This window comes from Pseudochaenichthys georgianus, chromosome 17, assembly GCF_902827115.2.
Source record: "Pseudochaenichthys georgianus chromosome 17, fPseGeo1.2, whole genome shotgun sequence".
Classification (NCBI taxonomy): Eukaryota; Metazoa; Chordata; class Actinopteri; order Perciformes; family Channichthyidae; genus Pseudochaenichthys; species Pseudochaenichthys georgianus.
Genome location: NC_047519.1, coordinates 24,300,581 through 24,322,121, shown reverse-complemented (window position 1 = coordinate 24,322,121; position 21,541 = coordinate 24,300,581). Strand labels below are relative to the sequence as shown.

General features: G+C 40.3%; 1 protein-coding gene across 1 annotated transcript in view; it reads right to left on the bottom strand.

Annotated features, from left to right (window-relative positions):
* Positions 1–424: 424 nt before the first annotated feature.
* Positions 425–21,541, bottom strand: part of tnn (tenascin N) — a 36,431-nt gene continuing 15,314 nt past the window's right edge. The window contains exons 9-19 of the mRNA XM_034103774.2: positions 15,847–16,110; positions 13,268–13,531; positions 12,276–12,539; positions 9,300–9,563; positions 6,026–6,156; positions 4,762–4,900; positions 4,152–4,303; positions 3,751–3,847; positions 3,502–3,666; positions 2,824–2,987; positions 425–1,487 (exon numbers count right to left, since the gene is read on the bottom strand). Coding sequence (XP_033959665.1) covers positions 1,338–1,487; positions 2,824–2,987; positions 3,502–3,666; positions 3,751–3,847; positions 4,152–4,303; positions 4,762–4,900; positions 6,026–6,156; positions 9,300–9,563; positions 12,276–12,539; positions 13,268–13,531; positions 15,847–16,110 — 2,054 coding nt within the window. The 3' untranslated portion in view covers positions 425–1,337. The remainder of the gene's footprint in view (positions 1,488–2,823; positions 2,988–3,501; positions 3,667–3,750; positions 3,848–4,151; positions 4,304–4,761; positions 4,901–6,025; positions 6,157–9,299; positions 9,564–12,275; positions 12,540–13,267; positions 13,532–15,846; positions 16,111–21,541) is intronic.

The window sequence follows — 21,541 nt, the reverse complement described above, 5'->3', positions numbered from 1 at the left end:
CGCTCCATCCCTGTCTCATAAACCAGTTTGTATTACAAGTGTAAAAAATGCAATTATACATGAAGTCAAAGTCAAAGTAGTATAATAACCTTTGTCAGCTTTCCAGATTGAAAACAAGTTTGTCCCTCAAGACGATGCAAACACACTTCATCCATATGAACGTTTGAAGTCGGCACATTGCATTGATTGATATTCGCTGTCGGTATCAAATGAATATAAAGCAGGAGCAGTATGGTCACTCAGCCTCCATTGTTATTCTTGGCTCTGTACACACTGATGGGATGTGACAGTGTGTGCAGGGCAGTGGCAGCTGAATGTGACACAGCCAGCTAACTTCACCGCCAATAAACTCAGGGGCACTAACTCGCTAACTGTTCACAGCTGATCTTAAAACAAACCACACAAGGCATTTTCGCATCTTGTTTTTAACATTTATGTTGTTATGACAGTGCTACTATACACAAGAAAGGCTGCTACTCAAATCTTCATAAGACATCAAATAAACACATATAATACAAATAACCTGGGCTGCTGCCCGGAGGCCTGTTAAAAAGAAAGTTAATGAAGGAATTGAAGAAAATTCGTTTTTTTCGCCCAATTTTACTTAAAGATGGGGTAGGTAATTTTGGAGAAACCAGCTCGAGTGCGCTAGAATTTGAAAATACACAGCTGGAAAAAATCTGCCACTTCCTTACAGAGCCCCTCCTCCAACACACACGAACGCGCACATGACCAATGAGGGCACGAGATAAATTTGTGCACAGACGGAAGGCTGACAGGCAGGTAGGCCGTCGTGCTTTTTACAGTTCTACGGCTTCCACAGATCAATTTTTTTATGAATTTTTTGTCAAAGCACTTCAGATATTCATTGCTATCGGGATGTTAAGAGCATTCCATGGAATATAACAAAAAGTGTATCTCGAGCCGGTTTCTCAAACTTACCTACCCCACCTTTAAATCTTCTGTTTCCTGATCCGTAATTGAAGTTAGTACCAGAATCAGTGAAACAGGAGCTTGTAAGAATAACAATTGCTGTATAACTGATAAACTTGTTCAATATTCAGTTCACTCAAAACAACACCAAGGCATTTGTCTTTCCCACAAACACACTAAACCTAGGAATTTCTGATTGATCTCATTGCATACAAACAGATAATAAGTTATTATTCCATATCCGGATTTCTTTCAGTGTGTGTACATATTGTCCAAGAGTTAAGACACATACAGGCATGTGCGGACATAAGTATGAACAAAGGTACAGAAACACCCAAGTCTAGCGTGATGCAGGGTTAATGGGACTGGTGATGACTGTTGTGCTTTTAGTGGGAGATGCACTGTTACTTCTTTTGGGGGTTTGTGGCTCTGCTCTTCTCTCTGGCCATCAATGATCGCCTCTTCCTGCTGGACATGGCTCCCAGAGGTCGGATCTTCATCTCTGTGAAGTCCAGGGACACCAGGTGGCCCTTCCATGGCTCCCAGTTCACTCCCTGAGAGCAGATTGAGCGGCAGGAGATTGAAGAAGGGAGTTAAGTATCGGTATACATTGGAGCGATGAAATAGAAGGGAGAGGGGAAATGAGGGGGACAAGAAAAGGGTGAGAGAAATGGGCAGGTGACAATGATAGACAGGCAGAATGACAAACACTATTAAACACCAGCCTCAGTCTTCATTTCATGTAAGTAGCCTACAAACTTGTTTTGACTGTTATTGCATTTCGCCGACAAACATTGCGGGAGTGATCTGCAGCGGCAATATTATGGATGAAGTCTCGAGCAGAACAATTCCACTGGCATTTGCTTCAGTATCAGACTCCCTTAGACATAATAACTGTTGTTGTTATCCTATCAGCCTGGTAAAAAACACTTATGCTTTATAGCTGGTGTGAGAAATTCGTTTTCTCATCACTGCTGATTCAAAATGTGTGCTTCATCTCAACAATCTAAAACAAAACAACTGAGAGAGGGCTGGGGTGAAGTTGTCTGTGATTGCTGACCAGGGAACAGCTTCCCAGTGAGCACGCGTTTTCAAGTTTCTTTTTGTAAGTATGTTTTGATTGAACATAAATAACAGAGGCTGTTCCATTTTGTATCATGATTAGTTGTATTTGCCGCCCATTATTTAAGCGCTGGTATCAGCTGGTTCTGAGTGGTAATTGTTCAACGGCTAAATATATTTTGTTTAGTAGTTAGAGAAATTCACAATTAAAATAGAAGAGAAAAGCACGTCTCTCTATTGAAACCTGCTAAATTAATTAAAAACCGTGCTCAATAAAAATTGGATTTGCTTTATCGACATTTTGAACTGAAAGAGACTCAGAACACAGAAAATAAACAATTAAAAAAAGTCTCCAGTGTAGCTAAACTTTGCAACGCAAATTTGAACTTTATACCTAGAACGAAAAATTAAATCAATTACTGGGGATGGAGTTTAGAAATGAGAGTATAAAGCCTTATTTGAACTTTAGACTGTTAACAGGTAACATGGGTATGTTGAAATCTATCATCACATAACATTGTCAGTGCCACCTATTGGTGAGAAGACTCCATTTCATATATTTTCATATTCAGAGTTAACTTCAACACTTTGTCCTTGACAATTTAGCCATAAAGACTGGTTATGTTTGGAGTGAACAATATTCATAATTACACTGATATGTTTGCGCTAATGCTGATGCAAGTCCCTACATGAACCCTCCTACTAGCTTTCTAATTTGTCTTTTGTATTACTTTTTCGTCTTTTTAAACCCAAAATGGGCAGATCCACAGTAATGGCAGGATAGCACCCTATGAACATCAGTGCAGGAGTGCCTCACTGCTCACTCACCAAACTGTGCCTGCTGTCTCCCCATCTTCCGTTGAGGTTGGCCAGGTGACAGTTCTTGTACCACCAGGCGCCACGGTGGGCCAGGGCACAGTTGCCAAGGGCGATGTCATTATCGTTATCTATAGTAGTCCAGGGCCGGCCTTGGTGGTAGGTCATAGCGTCACCTGGGGATCATTAGAAATAAAAAATTAATAGAGCCTAAATGTTTATATAATACAGAACAGTCTGTATGCAGTTCAACCTTTCTCTACTAACAGTTATTCTGCTCACTTCCTTTTCTTCCATGAGTTCCCTGATGGAAGAAATGTAATAAAAAGACAGAAATAGAGAGATACAGTATACGTTGTTTCAGCACACTGTGGTATGTTCCCACTCGCTGTGTGTCTGCATATGTCTGGCTTCAAATCCCACAAAAGCCCTGCTTTCTTGAGACATCACTTTCCCCATATAGCTCATGTCTGTAACTGACAGAATATACACATTTTCTCAAAAAATATTCCATCTTTTGTTAGTGTGAATAGCTTTCTCAGCACCCCACAGAATACTGGGTGGGGTGCCTACTGTGTGTTCTCTTTCCTTTTTCTATTTGAGGGAAGTGTCTGAGAGAATATACATTTTGTAAGTTCCATATGGTGTCAATTGGTAGTTTGGAAGAGATTTAAGGAGCAAGAGGCCCACCTGCTGTCCCACTGTATTTGCCGATAGTGAGTCTGAACTTCTGCTTGACCGTTGCAATCTTAAAGTCGTCGTACACAGCATAGGCTCTCTCTGCGCCCAGTCCCAATTCAACCCTCAGCACATACTGAGTCGGAGTGTTGGTGAGCTCATATATCTTATCCAGACCTGAGGGAACAGCCAGACAAGAGGACATGCTCCATTAATGTTCAGATGTGCATACTTCAATTTCTGCTAAGAACCGGTGCTCACCAATCCAGAACTCCTCTGTCAAGTTGCCAAAGCCGGCTATGCACTGTTTCCAGCGTTTCATAAAGTCCAGCTTGCCGGTGTTACGTCGCTGCAGCACCTGAAAGCAGCAAACACAAATCTTTCCAAATGTTTTCTTTGGTTACCATCTCCAACACTAACATTTCAGTAGCTATAACTGGCAACTACTATAATTCATGGGTACTCCAGCTAATTAAAACTGCATTTCTATATAGTTGAGAACACAAATCAAAAAAGAAGCATCAGAGGTCTTGAATATCTCTAATGTGGAAATGCTCAGGATAACTTTTCAGACATTAACCTTTCTCAGGCTGTGTGACTCGTTGGAACCTTTAATATTGAAATCAAATTTATATATTTTGGTAAGTGGAAGTAATTGGTACCAGCCAGCCGCCTCCGTCAGTCTCCATGTCGCAGAAACCCTCAAATGGTTTGGAGCGGTCGTTGTTAAGGTAAAGCGTGTATATGCCACTCTTCTTATTGCCATTCTTCATGACCTGGGTGCAGTCCACAGGGAAGGGGTTCACGAGGCCAACTAGAGAAGAGATGTGATGGTGTTGTTAACCCATCTTAAGTACCATTTACATTATTTGTTATGGACAAAACATGTGTTGTGAGGTCACAGTGAACTAGATATTTAATCTGTTGTGGCCATAGAGGTGCAACGTTGGCATTTTTTCTCGATTTTAGGAACATTGGAATATGACTAGATAAAATTGTGATCATTCATGTGATCTAAACATTTTAAAGGTGTACTTATCCTTATACCTGCCCAGAGCATGTCCGTGGACTAAAAAGTTTATACCAATCAGAATAATTGTTTTGGCCTTTCCGTTAACATACCAAATGTATTCTTTGGGCACAAATGGGTAATACCTATTTAATACTCACAATGTGACGTCTCAGAGAAACTGACATAAACTAATAGAAATTCCAATTTCAGAAAAGAGCATACACAAAAAGCAGGAGAGACTCAGTGAACTGTGCACAGACCTGTTTTGAAGAAGGTCTCCACCACCTTGCTCCTCTTGCTCCCCCTGTAGGCGATGATGGTGACGATGTATTTCTTCCCAGTCTCCAAACTGGATAAAGCAAAACTGCTCTCGCTGGCCCCAATCTGCTTTTCAACCGTCTGAACACAATTCACAATTGCATTTCATCTGACTGAGCTCTCACTTTATGAAAGATGACATTGTCTTAAGCTTCAATAAGACACATGCATTAGGTAGACTAATGTTTTATTATTATAAGGTATTAAAAAGTATCAAGGAAAAGATCAATCACCTCCTTCATGTAGTTTAAATCACTCCCAGTAGATTCATTTTTATTTTGACCACAAGAGGTCAGCGTACTACAGAGCTTAAAGTCACTTTTACTGTCACCTCAGCACGTTTTAAAGTCAAGGCAAGGCAAGACAAGGCAAGGCAATTTTATTTATATAGCACTTTTCAGCACGTGGCGATTCAAAGTGCTTTACAGATTAAAAGCAAAAGACATTTAAGAACAAATACAGCATAAATACATTATTAAAAAGGCATTTAAAAACAGGCATAATATGCAAAGGTAATGAAATAAATTAAATAAATAAACACAGCAGGTACAGAATACATGACTAAAAAGGCGTACTGTAGTGTGAGTATGGGCAGCTCAATTAAAAGCAGCGGCAAATAGGTGCGTTTTTAGTCGAGATTTAAAAATAGGAAGTGTTTCGGCTGACGTGCATCATTTAGGCAGTTTGTTCCAAATTGTTGGAATAATAACTAAAAGCTGCTTTTCCATGTTTAGTGGTTATTCTCGGAACAGAGAGCAGACCCGACCCAGAAGACCTGAGACTCCTGGATGCTTCATAGTGATGGAGTAGGTCGTCTATATACCTCGGTCCTAAGCCATTTAGAGATTTAAAAACTAGCAGTAGTATTTTAAAATCAAAAGAGTTACAAAATATGTTTAATGGATATTTGTTTGCTTAAACATAGAGTTTAAATCAGCTTTGTTAAGTTGAATATTGTCATTCAGCCACAGTTATCTGAAATTAACTGCAGCTCTGTTTTTTTTCAATAAGAAATGAAATGTTGTTTTTCTTCCTATTGCCAAACTGAGCTTTCTATACGTTCTTTGTAACTCAATGTAACAGTTGTATGACACATCCCTGTGTATTTACAGATTTAATTGACCTTCATACCTCAGTTGTGACATATGTGAATACATTTTGAAGTGGTGTCTACAATTTCTGAGAGAGAAAATATATCTAAGTTACCTCCATGTTGCCTTCCTCATCTCTGTAGGTGAGGATGTAGCCCTCAATGTCAGCCAGAGGAGGAACCCAGGTCATAAGGGCAGACTCCAGCGACACATCTGTTGCCTTCAGGTCCTTGGGGGCATCAATGTCTGTGGATTTGATGCAAATCAGAGAGATTACAGCACAAGCACACGGTTTATTTAATACGTCTTTACTGGATTGAAAACAGAAGAACTTTGGTGCTGCTTCTACTTGAGTTTGTTAACAAAAACTCAGGGAAATAATCAACTAAGGAGGGACCCCAAAGGAGAACAGGGTCAAGGTCAAAAACTCATACAATTCAGAAACCCTCCAATTCTCAGTCTTTTCATGTAATGAAATTGTAATGGGAGAAAGGTGTTAACAGTGACAGATTTAGGGGTGCCATTGGTGACATCATTTTTTAAAAGCAATGCTGTGAAACACACAGATGTTGGTTTAAGACAGTCTAAATTGACAGATTAATAGTGCCTGTTACTAGGTGCAATAAAATCACAAATGGAATAAATAACACATGCTTTTATGGGTCCCAGATGATATCTTGTGACACATGGCTTTCCTATCTGAACCCAGCACGGTGTTGGTCTGTAGCCACTAAAACGTTTCTGAATGAGTTACGACGAGACAAGTTAATAATCCAAAACGTGCCCCTTTTCTGCCTAATTGAAAAAGTTGCCGCTTTCACTTAAAGCTCCCAGGTGATTTTACAGATCATCTGGCTCACACAAAGATACTGTTGTTGTAACCCGTTCACCATGTGCGGCCACTGCTATTTTTACCCCTCACTAATGGCGCGTTTCCACTGCAGGCCTCGCTCGGCCTCGCTCGGTTTGGTTAGGCCTTATTAGGCCCGACTCACTTTAGTGCTGCGCTTCCATTACAGTTTAGGAACTGGGGTAGTTACTATAGTAACGCAGTGTAGGCGGAGCCGTGACGTCATCTTCATTGAGCGCCCCAAAAAACAACACAGCCGTTAGCTCTTAGCACTCAGAGCTCACAGCTCTTCATATCTGTTCAGAAACTAGACAAAAGTTAAACAAGTACAAACCACAGACTGTCTGTGTCATGGCGAACACAGTCTCTGGTTTATTTATGTCTGTATAGGCCGTTGTTGTGAGTGTGGACGGTCGGAGCATATATAACGTTAGCTTAGCCAAGCTCCGTTTAGAAAACAAGGTTTTTCGCCTGCCGTCTGTCTGCAGACTTGTCAAAGCATTAATTCATGGTTTTTACTAACCGGTATCAGTATGTTGTTACTTCGGCATCATTTTGAAACGTGTATTACAATTAAATCACGGTCAAATATGTTCATCTTGTTGTAGTTGTAGCCCCCTTGCCAGCGATTCTCTCTCTAGTTTAGCATACTCAGCCCGACTCAGCCTGGTTGTTCCTGGCCCTAGAACCACGATTTAGTCGGGCCAAAAAAAAGGTGAAAAAGTAGCCCCGGGCCAAAACTAGGCCAAGTGGAAACGCGAGCTACCCGCTGCAGTGGAAACGCGCCATCAGATACCAGACATTCCCAGTGACCTGGCCTCGGCCTCCCGGACACATTTCCAGCCACAGGATGAGTTTTGGTTTCCCCCTCATAGTTTTAAAGTTAAGTGTCAACTGTTTTTGGTATTTGTAAGAAATCTACAGTTCAATAAATTAAACTTCTCAGGGGGTAAGAAATTATGTATTGCTGTTTAGTGTAACATTGATCAAAAAAACATTATCAATATTGAATAAATAATACAGCAATGTTCAGTTAATTTGGTTTAGCAGGCATCAACACAATGTGGTAGATTATTATAGTTTAGCTTAGCTTTGGGGTTTACATATTAAGCAGTTCATCTAGGTCAGGGATGGGCTAGGATTTTTTTTTTTTTAAATGTAGTACTGATACCGTCCACTAGACTCCTAGTTACGTCGCGAGCTGCGTACATGATTTCAAATACCGCAAAATAATCTGTGACGCATTTGTGTGTATTGTGTTTGTTTCCCGGGGAAACCCTCACAAGAAACACCGGCTGTTGTTATGCCTGCTGTGACGTTAAATTGCCTCTTGTAATTATGCCTTTACAAGCTTAACATTTGTATTTATCATCTGAATTTGGCGAAAAAAGTTTAATATTCTTAAAAATACTTTGTTTATTTGAAATCAGATGAAAACAAACTGTCACGGACCCTGCCGTGTTATCTATGATTACTACGCTTTTCATTCATAATTTCAGCGGGAGGGAGGGGGAGCACTTTGCTGAGGAACAGCAAAGTGCGGGCGTGTTGACATTCCCCTTATTGTGGAATAAGGTGAATGCAGAGACAGGTTCAAGTTAGACAACTAATGTCTGGGTTAGTGTTCATGACTTCATGTTTATGTCATCTTAATGGTTAATCTCAATACACACACAATTTCCGTGCTTTCCAATAGTTTAAAATAGTTGTATTGCACTGTTTAATAACCTGTTCAATACAAACATGCCACTTGTAAAAATGAAATAACATTTCTGTGAACCGATATTTGTTTAGTGGCTTATTAGAGGAAGTTCCCATTTTTTGGGGATGTTCCCTTTGATTGTAAAATGTCAATGAAGATGTCAGACTTAGTATATTTGTTAATAATTACGTACAACACATGGCATTTTTGTGTGTGTGTGTTCCAAGTGAAGCTGCGGCCCCCTGGTGGCCAGTATATCAATTATGTGGCCCCCACCACCATCAAAGTTGCCCATCCCTGATCTAGGTGTATATGTCTCACAAATGACGTAAGCCCCACAGGTGATTCTCTGTCCCAGGATGCATTCACTGACCTTGCTCTGATAACTAACCCTTGACCCCTGTGAATACCAGTGTATCCAGTAATGCCACATCAAACAGTATGCAGCAATCCATAACCCAATGTAATGCTGTTTTCCTCTTAAATTAAAATCACTCTATTGGGATGAAAGCTACAACATTCCTTTATGTGTACATAATGCTGATCCAAGACGGGGACTTGTTACTGCTAAAATGGAATCAACATCACTAAACTAAAGGCCACAAGCAGCAGACCAACAATAAATTCTTATCTGGCCGAGAGCAATATCTGTTTTTTCACAGCAATTTTTTAAACATTTGTGTTTGTTGGCCTTCCACCGTTTTTTAGTATCTATAAAAAAGATATATAAAACACTCCAGGATGTGTCCACATTATTTTAAGATAGATTGATATTTCAAGAGAGAGGAGGGCTTTGTTGTAACCAAAATAAATCCTGCCTATTGGTAGAGTATTAACCTGTCTCAGCTTTGGTTGAAATCTTGCTGCTGGCTTTGCTCCCCTTGATGGCCCAGATGTAGACAGTGTAGAGGACACCAGGCCTCAGGCCAGTCAGCCTGTAAGAGCTGCTGTCAGACCCGACTGGGATTTCCTCACTAGAGCCCTCAGAGGAGCTGTAGGTGAGGATGTAGCCATCAACTTCTGCCTGAACTGGATCCCATGACACGCTGAAGCTGGACTCTGTCTCATCTCGGGCTAAGAGGTTAGCAGGAGCATCCAGGTCTAGAGGAAGATGTTGGTGGAGGTGGTTATTGTACTACAGATGCAAACTACAAGATGCATTGTAATGAAATCTTCTGGCATGCATTTGCTAACAAACATTAGTTATATAGTGGTAATTTCAAGGAGAACAATAATGTGTACTTTCATATATTACATCGTAAAACAAATAAGATACCCTCTACATATATGAGATTGAAATCTTCCTCACTGCCCACATGATGTGACATTAGAAAGGAAGAGGCAGTAAGCTTGTCAGAGTCAGCATAGGATCACAGAGGTTTCTCTATGCTTGAGCTTACATCAGTGTTTATTCATTTTTGACTGCATTGTGTCTCAGAACATTCTGATGATGGTCCAAGAGTTTAGTTGGAGCTCCAAGTTCTGCATATGGAGTCACGGTTATAGCAAGAGCTAAGAAAAAACTTCTATATGAGAGCCCCTATGGTCGAATGAACCTTGCAGCTCATCCAGAAATGTTGAAGGTTTCAGGCAATACCTGGTAGCCAAAGTGTAAGGACTGGGAAAATGGTGATTGTGAGAAAAAAAGCATAAATGTATCCATCCTGGACTCTGGTGCACCTGATGTTGAAAGGAGGAACACGTTGATTGGTCACAACATTTGGCCCTTTGAGTTAGCTAAAAAGGCCTGGTATTGCTGGCCAGATTATTTTAATTCCCAACTCCAAACCAAATGTTTTTCTATCCAATCATAGGTTCTTCACACAATGGACTCTGTTTCATTTCCCTATCATACAAGCAGCTGTGAAAAGCTGTAGTTAGAAGGTGTAGAGTGATGGTCATTGGGACACCCTTAGAAAGACGGTGGTCCACAACAGGAGTGAAATAGGCTGTCAAACTCGGAAAGAAGTCCCTTGACGCTTTAAGTTGCCCTTCTCTAGAAAAGATGTGCAGACAGCTTCACAAAATATCCAGATAAATTGGGTTTTTACACAAGAGTAAGGACTTAAGAGAAAGACAAAAGCGTAAGAGGGATTGGGTGCAGCAACGTAGACAACAAATGAGTGAATTCTAGTAGGGAGACACCAGTGCCAAATAGTCAATCTTCAGCCATTCCTTCATCTGTGGTCACAAACGTTGGCAGATGTAACTGAAATGATCACATTGTTGGATACAAGAGACTGATGAGGTTATTCGAGAGAAGCGGGTAGAGGTGTGAAGATCACTTGGAAATAATGGATTACACCTCTGAGCTGGCACAAGACTATTCAGGAAGAACTGGAGTAAATTATTGAGGAAAAAGGACGTCTGTTCTGCTTTGCTCGCTGTGAAACGCACAAGAAACTGGCAAGTAGATGGATGAAGTGACGGATTAATTCATTTGAAACTTCCTTAAGCCGATTAGTCTACCATATGTGAAACTTTTTTTTCTTTTGGGTTTTAAAATAGAGTTTTTTTTAAATAAATAACTGTATAAAATATGAAGAATACAAAATAAACAGTCCCACAAAAAATAAGTGTGTTAAGTAGTTCAGTTTAAGGCTGCGGCCACACGAGGACGAAAACGGCTAAACGCATAGGATTAACGCAAACGCAATCGCAAACAAGCTTCCGTCCACACGCAATAGTTATCCGGATAGTGTCTGCCCACACGAGACAGCTCCGTTTAGCTCCAACCAATAGAGAAGCTGCAGTACATATGCAGGAGCCTGTACGTGGCGCTGTAACTTCCTCCACAAAAGCAGCGAAGAAGCATGGTTGTCCTTCTGTTTATTCTCCGCGGTGGGGGCCGAGGGAACCGGGCAGAGTTTTTCGCCAGTCAACGTGTATTAAAGTTTAAATCTTCCGGACAAAATTATAAAAGTGCCGGTCAAATGTCTTCTTTGTTATTTATTGAGCTTTAAAACAAATGAATAACGACTCTATATAATATAATAATAAAATACACGGAGCCTCTCTTTTTCCTCCCTCTCTTCGGACAGCGTCAGTGTCTGTCTCATGCAGCAGCTGATCCAGTAATGAGTGACCCGGCCGACAGTAAAAATAAACATATTTATAACTAGTTTAGGGAGTTTGAGAGGTAATTAAAATAGCTAAGGGTGATGATCTGACTTGAAGTGTGTGTTTTGCTGCAGCGGGAGGAGCTGCAGGGGAGCAGAGCTGCGTGTCTCCGTCCTGTCAGATTAGACTTCACTCGCGTTTAGGTCCATATCGAGAGAAAGATAAATAATCTGAATTCAGGGTGCAGTTTACTTTGACGCGGGTGTGAGCAGCAGAGGTGGGGAGAGGCGGGGCTATTGCCTCATCATTATTGCTGTAGATGTTGCACAAACAACTGTAGCATGGTCAATAGCGTCCGGAGCACGATAGCAACTCTGCGATCCGCCATTGTTGTTGTTGTTGGTGGCGAAACACTTCAGAAATGGCGCGGGGTAAGCGGAGGTGAGCAGAAGAGGTGGGGAGAGGCGGGGCTATTGCGCAATCACTATCAGTGATCTGAAAATGTTCGGATAGGGCGTACACACGGAGCCGTTTGACCCCCCAGAGAGTTGCGTATGCCTTTCTATCCACCTTGGGACCCGTTATCGTTTCCTCAGTCATTTAGTGCCGTATTCGGTCGTCCTCGTGTGGCCGAACGGTCTATATGACACTAAACAGTAACGCAAACGACCGAATCCGTCCTCGTGTGGCCGCAGCCTAAATGTAGGCATGGCTTTAAGTGGTCAATATGAAAGAAAATGGTAGATTTGAGACCTGTCTGAGCTTGCGTTGAGGTTTTCTTGCTGGCTTTGCTCCCCTTGATGGCCCAGATGTAGACAGTGTAGAGGACACCAGGCCTCAGGCCAGTCAGCCTGTAAGAGCTGCTGTCAGACCCGACTCGGATTTCCTCACTAGAGCCCTCAGAGGAGCTGTAGGTGAGGATGTAGCCATCAATTTCTGCCTGGACTGGATCCCATGACACGCTGAAGCTGGACTCTGTCTCATCTCGGGCTAAGAGGTTAGCAGGAGCATCCAGGTCTAGAGGAAGATGTTAGAGGAGGTGGTTATTGTACTACAGATGCAAACTAAAGACTCAAGACCAGTCCATAAGGTATTCCAAGACCCGCTTGTTTCATGAAAAACTAAAGCTGGACTCGGATTCCCCTTTTGCCGATAGCTTGTAGTTTAAATATAGAGTTGTGGACTATGTAACAGACTAAGGCCTTCCTCATTTGGGCCACTCCTCCGTTTCGCAAGCCGCCATGCAGGCTAGAATGTCCTGTTTCCTTGCTTAGGGGATAAACAGGTTGTGGTCATCCAGCCCACCAAACGAGGCGCTTTCAGATGCAGATCCCAAATTGTGTTCATCAATGAAAATTCCCTGATTTGAGAGTGTGAGGTAATGTTATTTGCATGTCCTCTTTTAAACAAATATTTAAATAGTTACCTATTTTATCAGCTAATGATGTAATGATGTCGTAAGGAGTGGTGTCAAATTTCTTAGGTAAATAATCCAAACCCTACTGTCTGTGGCACTCCAAAACTTGAGGTAGGGCAAAGGTAAGGGAGTTGGGATCGGCCTAATTACACATTGGTTGAAAATTATATTCAACAACCAGGTCTAGTAAAAAAAAGAAGTCTCTTTGACATTGTTTGAAGGGTCCTCAACATACTATTTCATGTATATGAGCATTTAATCCCACATTTTAGACAATAGCTAATCAGATAGTTAAGTTATTTGAATTCAAACAGAAAGTCTTTGAGACCTGTCTCCGCTTGTGTAGATATCTTCCTGCTGGATTTGCTCCCCTTGATGGCCCAGATGTTGACAGTGTAGAGGACTCCAGGTCTGAGGCCAGTCAGCACGTAGGAAGTTCTCTCAGACCCGACAGGGATTTCCTCACTCAAGCCCTCAGAGGAGCTGTAGCTTAGCATGTAGCCATCGACTTCGGCCTTGGTGTGAACCCAGGACACCCTGAAGCTGGACTCAGTTTCATCTCGGGCCAAGAAGTTAGTAGGGGCATCCAGCTCTACATGGGGAGTTATGGTTAGTTCAGACTACGAAAGAACAACAATATATCAAGTGCAAACATAACAACAACTAAACACAGCTACCTCTTATACATAACATTCAGCTACTTGGTTAGAGGGTAGAAACATCAAACTTGGATAAATGTGTTTGGAGGTGTCTGATGGTCTTTTTTGGGTTCTTCAATCAAAACAAGTGGTTTTCTTATCAAGAATATGAAAAATGTTTTAGAATAATTAATGACTATTTTTTCCCTATGTGACCATTTTTTTTGTTTGAGGTCCTGAATCCAAGTTTGACATCACATCTCATTGTTATGTAAGCAGAGCTATTAGAAATATACGTTAATTAAAGAACATGCAAACTAATATTGCAAACAAAAGATGGTGACAGAACGTTGTTAAAGATAAGAAAAACCTGAACCATTGATGTTGCTTTTCCAAAGCTATTTGTACTCCTTATAATAATAGTTACTCTTCCACATGTTTTCCATTTTATAAATCAATAGGGGGTTACAATTGCTAACATCACCAGGAGCAAAGTGAGTTTCAAGCCACTTCAGATATTTGCTTCCTTGAGCACTCCTGCTGGTTGATGTATGAGTGAGCATACATGCTAACATGTCTGCTTCCCTCATCAAAAGTAACCAGGAAGAACCTGAAAGCTGAACCCTTAATGGAAAAAAATGAAGATGTGTACAAAAACAGAAAAATATGGAAAGATACATCCGATATGTTCAACAAACACAGCAACACAAAGGAGTTGATATTCCCCATGTGGCCAGAGCAATTGTGGCCTTGCCAAAAATCATAAACCTGCAACAGGGCAAGAGTGAAAAGTCGGAACTCAAAATGTTACAAATTATAAACATATTCATAACAATTAGAGTGGTTTGAGCTGGGAGATTTACATGTAGCTGCTCTCCTTCTCCCTGAGAAACATTAATAATATTGGCATTAAACTATCAAAACAATACAAATGCGAGGAATATATTTGACTCTTTCTCTTTTCTTTACTGCTTAAAGGCTAAGAGTCCTAAACGTTTTCAATTTCTAGAGCAACTTGGAAATACGCCAGTCAGTAATCAAAATCGTGTTTCCTCTGCCTTTCTTCAGAGACAAAAAGACAAACAGACACCAACAGCTGCTAACATTCAAAACAGCACAGATCAAGAGACAGGAGACACGGGAGAAACAACATTCCTGGCTTTGTTAACATAGCAAAATTCACTTAAACTTCTCTAAGACATTCAGCCCCCTGGTAAACTTAACCTACATTAAATGAGGTGTCAAGCCTAATTATGTTTAATAGCCTTTTTCAGGTAAATTCAAGATGTCCTTGGCACATTAGCTAAAAGGGGTCAGTGCTAATTTGGAAAATAATAATTTGCTGAAAATCTACAGAAAGAAGATCAAGGTGAAGTGATTGGTGAATTGCATATAAGAGCTGTTTGAGCTTCCCATACAGACATTTAAATGTGAAGGAATGTGTGTATAACAAAATACATCCGTTATAAACGAAACCGGAAATTCTAAAACATTTTTTCAAAATAAAATAATACTAAGCACGTTATTGAATTTTATTATTTGTTATATGTAAAAATGTTTTCGGATTTCACATCGCATAAACACCAAATCCCAGCGTGCATTGCGGCTAAACCATCCAATCACCGAGCTGAGGATCTTGCCTACGTCTGTTTTCGGTTTTGTTTATGACGGATGTATTTTGTTATCCACACATTCCTTCACATTTAAATTTAAATGTACATTAAAGTATTTCGTGAGGCCTTCTAACATGTTTTGAAATATAGCTACGGTTGTAGTTGAAGAGTTTGTAAATGAACATGAACCGAAGCTGTTGCCTGGCAACGCAATCACACAACGTCACGTCCGTTAATTCCACATCCACACGCATGGATTAACATCAATTTAATACATTAATGTAGCCTTTGTTTCTGCTAAAAGAGGTGTCGACCAGCTGGGGCAACAAGAAAATCGGCGTAATCGAGTGTGACTATTACAAAATAAATCATTATTATATTAATATTGACAATAACAACCGACCGTCGGGGTAGCATTTGCTTGGCATTTCCGGGTATTTCTCCACTGGTTAACATGGGTTAACAATACCGTGTAACTGTCACGTTTGAAGGGACGAAATCGTGACATCTTCACGTCTCCCAGCATGGTAAATCGTCACATGTTCACGTCTTGCCGTGATACCGGGTTGCTTTTAACGTATTTGTCAAACATTTATATAAACGTTATATGGATTGATTTTGGAAACACATGAACCAAGGTACCATTCAAAGTTTACCTGTCTCAGCTTCTGTTGAACTCTTCTTGCTGACTTTGTCTCCCTTGAAGGCCCAGATGTAGACGGTGTGGAGAACTCCAGGCTTCAAGCCGACCAGCCTGTACGAAGTGCTCTCACGTCCTACAGGGATGTCGCTGCTGGAGCCATCAGCAGAGGTGTAGCTCAACATGTAGCCCTCGATTTCTGCCTGGACACGATCCCATGACACTGTTGCCGTGTCCTCTGTTTCTTCAGTGGTGACCAAGTTAGTAGGAGAGTCAATGCCTGAAGAAGAAGAAGAAGAAGAAGAAGAAGAAGAAGAAGAAAGAGAAGAACGTGAATAGTCACAAAAAAAAAAGTGATTGTTCTTCATCAATCCTTCTATCTAGTCCATTCAAATTGGAAGTGGAAACTGTAGAAACTTCACATTTGACTAATTTGAACAAATAATTGATGTTAGCGTTTTGCTAATGAGGGCAGTCGCTATGGACTGGATATTTGTGTTGCCTGGACCAACGAAAAAAAGTAATTTAAGTATGACTTATTATGACCTACTCATCATCATCATCATTACAAATGAATAGGTTCTGCTATGTTGGACCCACCCAGTTTAGGGGGAATCTTGAGCTTTGTCTTCTTGGCCTTTTGTCGCTCTTTATTTGTTTTTTTCTACCCTGTTTAGAGGAGTTGCTTTTCTAGTCTTCTTCTTTTGGAAAAGTCTTCACATTCTGCTTTCACATTTAGGGGAATGATAAAATTAATTTTACAATAATAAAAATGGGATTAAAGTTTGGGAACAATCGTGATCAAGCTTTAAAAAGAAACCTTGATACTGGCTGAAACGAAGAGCGGTCTCCCGTGATAGAGTCTAAAGTTGTTGGCCCTTCCGTCCTCCCTCTGCGGCTCTACAACAACATCACCTGACTTCCTCCTTTGCTTCCCTTATAACAACTACAGTCACCAGAGGGCTTTGTCAACTAAACATAAACATATATTGTGAGCTGAAAGACTCAAGACATTTCTTCAGAGGACAGTCTCAACTGTAGCATGGGGCAGGATGAGAATCGTTTAATGTAGAGTATGACTATCATTAAATTGCTGTGTTTGGAAGTGATGTGAATTCAATAGAGAATCAGCATTGTTTGTCAAGAATGAACTATAAAACACGAATATATTTCACTGATTGCTGTTTTATTTTTTAATCATCTGACTGAGAGTGTTTACAGTAAGTCTGTTATCCATCTACTGTGTTTGTATAGCTACTGTGAACGACAAAGGACCCAACGTCTCAGAGAAAGAGCTCTGTGGAGAACATTACTAACACACAACCCATGGTTTGGTCCTGATCATTGAGCTCCACAGCATGAGCTGCAGAGGGAAGACACTGGAGAGCCTCTGTTACCAAAGTCAGTAAGCTCGAGGAATCACAGGAGACATATGGGTGCACAGACGGAGCAGTTGGTGGTGCATAGTCTGCAGAGGGAATGTCGATGAAAGCAAAGTGAGAGCACAAAGAAAGGGAAGGAGACAGCAAATAAAAGAGTCACCAACGCATAGAAAGAGAGACACAGAGGAAGTGAAGGGAAATGTAAAAGCAATCATCATTTAGGATGATTCCTCTGTGGCTCAGTGGAGGTCAGTCTTGTGTCAGTGCGCAGTCTGCATCATGAAAATTGATTGATGATGCTTCCAGGAGAAGAAAGGAACCATGCAGCTGTCTAACTCTATAACCCCTCTCTGTCTCTCTTCTCCCGTTGTCACTTTTCCGTCCTTGTGGCTGCACTGCTTGACAGTTTGTCATGAGCTTAACCACAGAAAGAATTTATAATAGCTCCATTTTATTAGGGTTTTCCAGCAAGGCCAAGAAAATGAGAGGTCAATCAGTAGTCAAAGCACCTTGAGTGCTACCAATGGTGCTCAGCAAGCGCCTGAAACTACTTGTGCAAATTGCCAAGCATATTAGGCATCTAAATGTTTAGTTTATTGTATATACTATACTTTAATAACGTGTTCTAAATCAATCTAACATCCATCACATGTTTTTTGGTCTGTTGCGATCACACATTTTCCGTTTTATACGAATATTTTATTGAGGAACTTATTAAAAAGTTGTGTTTTGTTTCAATAGCTTCCATGTCATGTGACCAAGTGCTGGATCAGTAGAACGCACTCCTTTTCATCTTATTTTCATTGGACTTCAATGCTGTCTGTATATTGTTATAATATACACATTTGTGGCCGGCTGAATGTTTACACAGACTGTGTGCTTTTTACTATTACACCTCATAATTTCGCACACCAGAACTGTGAGCATGAAAGACAAACAGGAGCATAGGCCACCAGGCAGATTTTATTGGCATGTTGTAATTTTGGCAGAAACTGCAAAGTAGTTTTCACACATTCTAGTAGAAATGTAATTTCAGTGGCACTAGCAGTAGGTTAGAAAGAAATGCACATGCGCAGTCCAATAGGCAAGTTGTTGGGTGAGGTAGGGCAAAATCTAGCCACTTCATGTGCCATGTGCTTTTTCTTTTGGACATATGTCCAAAAGAAAAAGTTTAATCACCATAAAATATTGCCTCCAACCTCTATCGTGGTACTGTTTTTCTATACAGCCAGACATCCAACAGAGCTTTCTGGCTATAATCCACAGTGAAGGAAACACAACACTGAAAACAGCAGACCGCTTTGACAACCATTTATATATTGTAACATTTGTACCACAAACACTGATTTTCTGCAGTAAGTCAGAAGAGAATGAACTCTGCTTTTTATTTTGTAACTTTAAAACCAAAGCGATGCAACAGATGTAATCTTATCCAAAAAAAGTTAGTTTAATGAATGATAAACTGAAGATATAGTGTTCTTTTGCGTTTTATCCATCTCTACAAATTAACTTAAATTAGATTTTTAAGTAACCATCTAAATAAAGTGTGTACATAATGCCTTGTTCTCCTTCAAAGTAAAAATGTGCCTCTTTGTTGTGAAAACAAAGTTTTGTAAAAAACAAACAAACAAACAAATTAACAAGACAAACATGTCGCTGATGACGGAAAATGTATGCTAGAGGGGGTAGGACCAGAAAAGTTTTTTTAAGCTTCTTCTTGCCCCTGTTGAACATGACAGAGACTATTTGAGAATGTATTTATTTATTTTATTTATTTTTGCACTTTGTTATAATTATTATTATGAGTGAGAAAAAAAAGAAAATATATATATATATTATTATTGTTGTATGTTTTGTTTCTGACATGTTCAATAAATTGACTAAAAATGTATATATTCTATATGCTATTGCTGTAGATCTTTTTCCAAGCACAGCTGCTTTCTACTTGCATTTGCTCTAGAACAGTGTATGATGGATTGAGTTAGACGTGGTACTTCACTAGCTGCGCAGCGAAAGTGGCTACCGGGCTGCAGAACACAAGCTGTGGCTTTGGTGATTTGGAAAACAGCTTATCCATTATGACATGTTCAGCAGAGGCATTGACCACAAGGCGCAGTAACAGGCTGTCTTTCATCATTTACAGCCTCACCGTACTTTAGAGCCATGTGGGTCGGCGGATGTCGCCAAGAGGAAATTATGAGTCAATAGGTGCCATTATTTTAGACACCACAGTATTTCAGGTGTTACTTATGTTTTGAAGGTGCTGATGGTGGTGATCCACATGCTTTTCATGGTTGTACAACAATTTATTTGTACTATAAGTAGCTATTCATTATTTTTGACAGAACTGATCTATTTATTTCACCACATCTAGAGGTAGAAGGCATGCCATTTTCACAGTTTTGAGAAATTACACCATTCGTTTTTCATCATTAGAGGGTTTTTTTCAAATGCAGATGTACTTGCTGTCTACTTACCTACATTTATTAATATATCAATACCAATGAGCTGTATTACAGTAACCATAAATAAATGCAGAAATTGCATTTAATCCTCCAATAAAAGAGAACAGTATATCTAATGTGCCTTGGCCTTGTTGCTACATACACACACGAACAGGCCAATAGAGCTGTCTCTTTTAACGCCAATATAATTAAACAACCAAAAAGGGTCATACTGTAGTTTATTATCTCCATCAAATGTCTCTTCTCACATTTTCTTTTACTGTACAGATAAAATGCGGATAGACAAGTCTGAGCAGACTAACTGGGTTAATATCATAACATACCCAGTCTGAGCAGACTTGTGAATCCCATTGAGCCACATGGGTTTCTTTAATATGGCCTGATAACATAAAGACAAACATTCCTCTCGCCTAAAGCCGAGTCCATCTGCTTTTGGTTATATTTCAAACCTTTATATGTGCCTTGGTGGCTACTTTATTGAATCAGAATCAGCAGTAGCAGCCGTGGTATGTTGTGTTTTACGCATTGTGAACTTTTGGCATGGTTAGTGATTGTGAGATGTGTGTTTCAAGTTTGACTCTGGGGTTCTCCTTTACTGGTGGCAGTAAAGAGGAGAGGATCATTTATAGAACCACATTAGATGCACATATGTGAAGGCAAGCCGTAAATATTTAATGTAGAGCCATTCCCTTACTAGAAACAATTCACGATACCAAGGCCATAATGAGCACCCTTAATAGCGTTGTAAATATAACATGTGTTCAGGTTTCAAATAACTTTGTCATATTGAAGAAACAACATAAGTGCATTTCCACATTGTCACATTAAATACATTTAAGTGGTTATTTATTACGTTTTAGGAGAAGGAAAGTCCGAAAAGACTTAAACAGGCAGATAAAGGAAATAAAAGGGAGAAAGAATGGAAAACATAGAGAAGATATAGAAAATACTTTCCACAGTAGTCACAGTTATATCCTCTTTCGACAAAAGCTCAGTTTCATTTAATAACAGTAGCTACACATTAATGCATTATGCTTTGCTATATAATGTCACTGAAATCGTCTCTCTGGGCCTCATTCATTTTCATATCCTGTCTTAGTCTTGCTCTTGATTAACCATCATTTGTTGCTGTCACTACCATTTACTGTCTTCTTTACTGAACTGCTTTTGCTCTTTTTTACATGAATTCCTCATCTTCCTTTTATCTCTCCTTGAATCCAACCACACTGGCCCATGGCAAACAGCATGTTCGGGGAAATAAATAGGTGAGTGTGGTTCTTGAAACCAGCGCATCCTCGCAGGCAAGCAGAGCTGAGGCCTATCCTCCTCAATCACCCCTAAGCCTTTTCATGCAACAGCTAAAAGGAGGGATTGTAGCTACTGGAGTGGAGACAAGCCTCTCTCTGTCTGGTGTAGATTAGCACACACACACACACACACACACACACACACACACACACACACACACACACACACACACACACACACACACACACACACACACACACACACACACACACACACACACACACACACACACACAAGTAGGTAGCTCACGCACACATTGAAAGATTAGCAGTGACAGGGGCCCTTGACTACCTGGCTGGCTGCAAAAGAGCAAGGTGAGTCTTGAAAATACCAAGCTAGCTCTGATGACTAAAAAACATTAAATTGGCTGCCTTAGGGTCTAAAAACCGAAGAGCCATCGACCTGGAGACTGCTTTTGAACCGAGTAAGCTCTGAAAGTGAATGAGAACGGAGAAGGAGGGAAAAAGAGTAAGAAAACGTTTCAAAAAAGTAAAAAATATTGAGCCGAATATTGTGAGAAACTGAAAACCTGTTGTGCCATTATGGACAATTGTAT